The sequence below is a fragment of the Convolutriloba macropyga genome, chromosome 7, assembly GCF_964194025.1.
Source record: "Convolutriloba macropyga chromosome 7, txConMacr16.3, whole genome shotgun sequence".
Classification (NCBI taxonomy): Eukaryota; Metazoa; Xenacoelomorpha; order Acoela; family Convolutidae; genus Convolutriloba; species Convolutriloba macropyga.
Window position 1 is genome coordinate 14,555,963 of NC_134474.1, and position 7,915 is coordinate 14,563,877.

General features: G+C 37.6%; 1 protein-coding gene across 1 annotated transcript; it reads left to right on the forward strand.

The window, feature by feature from the left end:
- Window positions 1–889: 889 nt before the first annotated feature.
- Window positions 890–3,431, forward strand: LOC142342625 (uncharacterized). The gene is made up of 3 exons (XM_075394045.1): window positions 890–2,048; window positions 2,213–2,631; window positions 2,911–3,431. The coding sequence occupies exons 1-3, from the start codon at window positions 997–999 to the stop codon at window positions 3,291–3,293; spliced, it is 1,854 nt and encodes a 617-aa protein (XP_075250160.1). The 5' UTR covers window positions 890–996; the 3' UTR covers window positions 3,294–3,431.
- The last annotated feature ends 4,484 nt before the right edge of the window (window positions 3,432–7,915 follow it).

A 7,915-nucleotide genomic window follows, 5' to 3' on the forward strand; every position in this document is an offset into this window, starting at 1 on the left:
ATAGCGTGTTCCATAAGGTTGCAATAAGCGAACGTTTCAACTGTCTACATTGCTCATTTGCATGCTGATTTGCATGTTTTGGCGTTTTCGGTCATTTGAACTTTATGGCATAGACTATATATAGCGTGTCCTATACAGTTGAAATCAGCGAAAGTTTCAAAAACTCATGGACAGATCGAAAGTCAAGTTCAAATTTAAAAACTGTTGGGGAAAAAAGATCAAATGCAGCTTGATGGAAAAAGCACTGACACTAAATGAACACGTTGATGCTCCATTGCAAGTTTTTTAGGTTTTTGAACGTTCGATTATTTCAACTTTATGGGACAGACTAGTTTGTCCCATAAAATTGCAACGCTATTGAACATTTCAAAGTTCAATTTTACAGCATGCAGAGATCAGCACTTTAATTGTTCATTTGCATGTCGGGATTTTCTCGAACGTTTGCTTGCTTTGCAACTGTATAGGAGTATATAGTCAGTCCCAGAAAGTTGCAACGCTATCGGACGTTTCAAAGGTCAAAGGTCAGATTTAAAACATGCAGATATTAGCACTTTGATGATCAATTGCTTGCCAGGAGTTTTTGGAACGTTCGCTTGCGTTGCAACTTTATGGGACTTACTATAGTCAGTCCCATGAAGTTGCAACGCTATCGAACGTTGAAAGGTCAAAGTTCAAATTTAAAACATGCAGATACATTGCAAAACACTGTCCATTTGCATGCCCCGAGCTTTCCGAACGTTCGCTTGCGTTGCAACTTTATGGGACTTACTATAACCATAAGCCAAAAACTTAAAAACTTCTGCTGTCTTGCAAAGTTCACTTTTCATTTTGTTGTTACTTAACACGTCTAGTCAAGGTCACTATGTCTGAGAACGTTGTCATATTTCTGTTGCTGTCTTCAGTCGAGTTCGTCGAGCGATGGGTTGCAAACAGTTCTTTTAGAATTTTAATTTTACCTAATAGGCGTGGAAAACTATTAAAAAAACTTGGAGAACAATGTGGAGTATAGTGCCAAGAAAGCTCCTCAGCTATCACAATGTGTTGCTGATTTTAACAATTTTATCTCTAATTTTTGCTGTTGGGGATCGTATTTGGATAGAACTCACGGATGGAGACGCAATTATGAAGCGACCATCCAGAAGTAGCATTCCGGACTTGGAAATCAATGGAGTAGCGATCACCACCTGGATATGGTTGATTAGCGCACGGGTTCTGATCGTGGCTATGAACATCAGCTTCGTTACTGTCATGTGGGTTATCCCAAATATTTTCGAAGAAATCACGACCTGGAAAATCGAAATGAACTGTCGATTCGTAAACTGGCTCTTTCATCGATTCGCTGGAATTTGGTTGATTGCAATGCCGACCATTCTGCATGTTCTGGTTCTTGTGACACCGGCGCTGACTGATCGGATCGATATAAACCTGCAATACGATGGGTTTAACTGGGATGAATGGTGGGATCCGTGTGTGAAAGCCTTCGGACCTTACGTGACATCCGACAGGATTCTGTACACCTGGGATGAGGTGTTCCGATTCGCTCTGATCATCGTCATATTCTGCCTCCTTTTGCCCCTCAGCCGATCCGATTGGATGCTGGCCAAAAGTTTCTCAGTTGCCATGGGTGTTCACGCTTTTGTTGGTTTCGCTTTTATGGTCGACATGGTTCGCAAAAACTCGCACCCTTTATGCTGGAGATTCAATTTCCCGTTTATCATTTTGTACTGTTTGGATCGAATTATCGCTACGTTCTTCTACCGCGTGAACAGGTTCAAAGTTCACGAAATTCGAGAATGTTCTGAGAATACGTTCATTTTATTGGGCAAGATTGAAAACTTGCCGTTTTCTGACCAGGCGTGTGCTGACAATTTCTGGTTGCTGCATCGATTTCACAAACGACACCTGTGCACTCCGGTGTTCCAGAGGGCGCACCCTTACACAGGGTTCCAGAATTGGGATAAGGGAACAAGACACCTGTGGAATGTGGGGTTCGTGATCAATGTGAACAAGGCCAACAAGAGGTCATGGTCACTGTGGCTTATGGAGAGGTATGTACACTTGATGGAAGTTTGTTCTCCTGCTAGCTAGAAACGTGCATTACCATAATTGAGGGTTATTTTCTGGAGGGATTGAAGGGGAGGGACCGGCCCATCACAAATGTCGGTTGTCTCCAGGAAACATCCAGAAAAAATGAGTTCATCTTATTTTTCAGAAACGAGAATAGAATCCAGGAATCGGAAGGTGGTCAGGACAACCCAGCATTTGCCGGTACTTCAAATGACAATACTGACAATAACCGGAGCATCGAAATGATGGAGGTCTCTGTCATCAGAAACGACAATGACAAGACACTGGACAACGTCAATGCGGCCTTCCAACACGACGAGCACTCGCTGGCTTCCGACGAAGGTCGCAGGGTGTCGGTTGTGAGCCCAACTAAGCCTTCGACTTCCAGCTCTGACGTGTATAAAGTGGAAGCCCCTTCTCGGGTACTCGAGTTGGATTTGCGAAGCTGGGGTCCGTATCGTTCGGCGTTCTACGTTGTGGGCGACTTCGCCAGTTATGAGAAGCTGGTGCTGATTGCAGGAGGATCTGGTTTCGGGCTAGTGTTGAGTGCAGTGGCTGCGATTAGTAAGTTCGGGCATGATTCTATCAATCATTTTAAGGCAGATTAAACAAAATCACTAATACATTTCCTATCAACGGGCAAAAATATTCACCTGTTTGAACTAATAAGCTTTAATTTAGAGCATGTGCATTTAAGGTCAGGGTCAGGAAGTTTTTCCAAACAGCCGTTTTAATGATCCTATTGACCCATTGAAAACTTAAAAAATGCTCAAATTGCAATGCAGCAAATAAGAATTCGAGGGAATCAAATCTTGCGGTGGGTTCCCTAAGTAAATTTTTCAGGCAACTGGGACTTGAACAACCCCGACAAACCCCCGAAGATGCCGAACGTGACGGTAGTCTTCTCTGCGAGGGAGAAAGGGCTGCTGATTGAGGCATGCCGACTGCTTATGCAGATTCCGAGCTACGAATCTGTCAAGTACCTTCTCCACTACACGGGACCAGGAGAAGGTATCGAATCCGAGGAGTCGGATGTCGGAGTCGCTGGATCAGCGCCCTTCTCCGCTATCGTCGGTCGAGTGGACATTAAGCAGGTTTTCAAGAAACTGGCCGAGGACAAAAACGGGAAAACTCTGATTTGTGCCTGCGCTGCTAAAGGCTTGCTAGGTGCCGTGGAGATCGCCAATAGGAAGTTCAACTTCCGAATTCGAGTTGAACAAATTTAGGCCCCGGGATGTCAGTGTTGGAAAGGAAACACTGACTTGTACATTTCATGATAGTGTAAATTTTGAAGACAATATAATGTCCACTTTGTAAATAGAAAATACCGTACTCTAAATACTGAAATACTGATCGTGACTAAACTCTTTTTTTTTGGAGACCAGTTAACCCAATGTGACCACTTGGGTCGTATCAGCCATTTAGCGCTTTTTAAATGCACTGAACGAACTGAAATGTAAAACCTGAATGTACTCGAATGTACAGAAATTTTGTCAATTCGTGCCTTTACATTACTGACAAAATTAACGACTTCTTTGAATTTTCATCGTATAATTTTTACAGTTGTAAATTTCGGTTACAATTCAGTTCGTCTTTTATAAAGCTCATCACTTATCTACATGCTTCCGTAACTCCGAAATTTCAGTTCTCGCGCTGCAGCTTGCTTCCTGAAAAAATCCTTGACCCAGTCAAAACTTGCGACAGTAACAATCCTGGAAAACTTCTGACCTCTTTTAATTGTGCGTCATTTTCAATTTAGGCACGGTACATTTAGACTAGACAACTTCGAATTTATGAAACTTCGATCTTATTAAGACGCACAATTGTAGTAAAGCTGTTTTGTGAGAAGCCGTTTTGATGAAATTACCATCCATAAAATTTTAGCTCTTCAAAAGACTCCATGCAACAATGCAGTTTTTTGCTTCATTCATTTTTTTCCAACGTTGAACAAGCGTAATAAAAAACTAGGCTTTGAATTGGAACACAGAGCTAATCCTAACCTCCCCGAAACTTTTATCTGCAAAAAGAACACTCTTTGCTCCAAATATAGTTCATTACGTCAAAAATCTTTAATTAGCGAGATTCAAAAGCTATGGTTCAATTTTCAAAATTGCAATCAATTTCAAAAACTTGTAATATTCGACGGCACATTCTTTGTTGAATTTCAAACTAGAATGTGCAGCAAAAAAATTTTAAGTGAAAAACTTTGTCAAATTGGAAGATTTCAGATGACTGATTACTACCTCCACAACGAGTTTTCGTATTGTTTAATTTAGCTGTAAAAATTAGGAATTGATTGGTGACTGTAAAAATTAGGAATTGATTGGTGAACAATCACGAGTCAAATTTTGAGGGCTACGCCAGAACAGATTCAATTTTCGTTTATGACATTAATTCAGAGACCACAATTGATCAAGGGGGGATTGATAATAGGGTTTTCGCTTAAATTTCAAACCGTTTTTACCTGAAATACTGCTCAGCCAAATGCCAATCAACTCCATTTTTCTACTCCACGTCCCTGAATCAGAAGGTTCCTGTCAGTTCCCAGATATGCTTCAATTTTTCAACAAAGAATGGAAAAATACTTACGTTTTTGCAGCTCATTGTTGAATTATGTCATTGAAAGTTTTGTCCTTGGACTTGAAACCAAATTATTTAAAAAATTATTTCGAAAACCAATTCAATTTTTTCCAGGATAAAGCACACTGAAATAATTCTCTTGAAAAAAGACAAAGTTAAAGGAACTCGTCCTTAGAAAGTATAACAACGCGAAAAGTTTAATTCTCATCAGCCGATCTCTCATTTTACTTAAAGAACTATAATTATTTACTGTGCCACTATATCAAATTAATGCTAAATTTTGAGTCATATAGTTCCCTGGTTTCTAATTGGGAAAAAAAGTGGAAAGATAAATTTTTCACATTCATCCTGGAACTGTTTCAGTTTGGGGTCCTGGATGCATATTATTTGCACTCATAATAATCACATTACACGATTTATATTGTGCTTTATTATGTAGTAACATATCATCTGAAACTGGAGGTGCATAGCGTCCTGGGGGACACAAATGTAATTATACCTTCTCTAATCATATCATCTGAAACTGGAGGTGCATAGCGTCCTGGGGGACACAAATGTAATTATACCTTGTCTAATTGTAAATAAAAACGACACCCTGGAGAATTTCAAAAAAACAAAAAAACGTTCAGAAAACAACAGAATTAATTGAATTATTGGGAAAAAAGTTGTACCTGAAAAGGCTGTTGAGCATCGGGCACCATTCAAAAGAAAAAATATCCACGCAAATGTCGGAGTTAAGAAACCAATTAAATTTGCCAAGATTTGCTTTGCATAAATGCAGAGAAGTTGTTTTGTGAGAAGCTTTTTTGATCAAATTATCATCCGTAAAACTTTAGCTCTTGAAAAACTCCACGCAAAAATGCGGTTCATTTTTTTGCTTATTTAGATTCCCTTTAACAAACGTTGAACAAGCGTAATAAAACTAGGCTTTGAATAGGAATACAACTAAGAATTGCGAGCTAATTCCTACGATTAAAAAGTTTTACTTTCATGAATCTGTTGAAATGATTCTAATAGAACTTCTAATGGCATGGCCAAAAATCTCTGCTCGGAAAGTAAATTATGTCTAAAAATTCCATGATTGGCGAGATTCAGAATTTATGCGAAATCATTATTTTCAATTGGAACACTCTGGGAACTGCGAAGTCCAATATTCTCCGGTCCCTAAGATCAAAACTGTTTTACCTTCCCGGAATATGTTGAAAGCATCGTTTTAGAAGATTCAATTGCCCACAATTTTCCCGAAACTTGAATTTTAAGAATGGCAAACATTCTCTGCTCGGAAAGTAAATTGTCTAAATAATCCATGATTGGCAAAATTCTGAAATTATGCATTCAAATTACGAGAACTATGTGCAACAAAATTTTAATGAAAAGCTGTGCCAAATCGGAAGATTTCAAACGAATTACTACCCCAACAACGAGATTCCTTTTTTTAAGAAAATAGCTAGAACAAAAAATAATTTTTGATTTTGACGGACAATGAGGACTCAGTAAATTGAGTGATAAGCCAGAAAAATTTTCATTTCGTTCAAGAAATCATTTGAAACGAAAATTAATCAAGGGTGATTGATAATGGGGTTTTCGACTAACCCTCAACCGTTTTTGCAGAAATACTGCTCAGTCAATTGCAAATCCATGCCTTTTTTCCACTCCATCTCAATAAAGCAGAATGTTTTGATTAATCCCCAGAAAAACTTTATAGTTTTTTTGCCGAGTGTTTAACTTTCCTTGCAAAATAATTTTTGAAGCATTCTTGGGCACTAATCAAAACATTCAGCTGCAGGGAGATGGAGTGGGATAATGGAGTGCATTTGCAATTGGCTGAGCAGTATTTCTGGTAAGAATGTTTTGAGGCTTAGGCAAAAACCCAATTTTAATACCCCTTGATCAAGTCTGGTTTCTTCAAAATAATTTATTGAACGAAAAAAATTTAACGAAAATGATTTGAATCTGTTCTAGTTTATCACTCTGGATTGTGCTCCACAATTATTTTACTACTGATTGCGCTCCACAGTCAAAAACCAATTTTTACTACAGCTAAATTTTTTTTAAAAATGGAAATTCTTTTTAGGGCTAGTAAGTCATTTGAAATCTTCGAATTCGACAAACAGACTGTTTTTCACCAAAAGCTTTCGTCGCATATCTTTCGTCGCTAGTAAGTCATTTGAAATCTTCGAATTCGACAAACAGACTGTTTTTCACCAAAATCTTTCGTCGCATATAGTTCTGGTGAATTGAAATTTTTGCAAGAAAACTTCTATAATTAAATTTTTGCAGCTCGAGTTTTTGAACATATATTTTTTGCATAAAAACATTGTCTTTAGACTTGCATCCCAAATATCAAAAATCTATCAAAAAACAATTCAATTTTTTTTCTGGCCTGCAGTTCACCGCAATAACAAAATTCTCTAGAAAAAAGACATTAAAGGTTTTCTTTCCTAGAAAGCAAAACAACGGGGAACATTTCTCTAATCTGCCAAACTCTCAATATACTTGAAAAACTATTATTATTTACTGTGCCACTTTATAAACGGAATGTTAAACTAAGTCGTATATTACCCTCTTTTCCGATTTGGAAGAAAAAAGTCGAAAAATAAAAATTTTTTATCAGATATCCGTCCTGAGACTTTTTCCGTTTGGGCCCTGGATTCATATTATTTGCACACCTAAGAATCGCATTTCACAATTTACATGGTTGTTTACTATGTAGTGACATGTGATCTGTCACTGGAGGTGCATAGCGTCCTGGGGGACACAATTATACCTTGTCTAAAATGTGAATAAAAACAGACGCCCTGAAAATTTTCAAAAAGGAATGTTCTGAAAATATCCAAAAAATACGTTCAGAAAACAACAGAATTAATTATGTTATTGAAAACAAACGTTTTTTTTTATATACTTTGCTTCAAGATTTTGTTTATAATTAAAATCGGGTAAACTAAATTGAGTTCAAAGAAAATGATCAGCAAACTAGCGCAGTAAATATGTCCTGGGTAGCTTTAAAAACATCCCGCCGCAAAAAAAAACATCTAGTCTGTTTATCACACGGGCGCAGAGCGCAGTTGCAATGAAATTTTTATAAACCCATTTGTGTTACTTTTAAATTAATCTTTTTTGGTTACTGTTAATGTAGAAATGGAAGTATTTTTAATACTCTCAAAAAAGTTTGTAGGGAATTAAACTACAACTGTTTTCGCAGAAATCAAAAGAAATTATAATGTTGCTTCCCTTATTTATTAGATTAATATTACATTTTAATTATAAA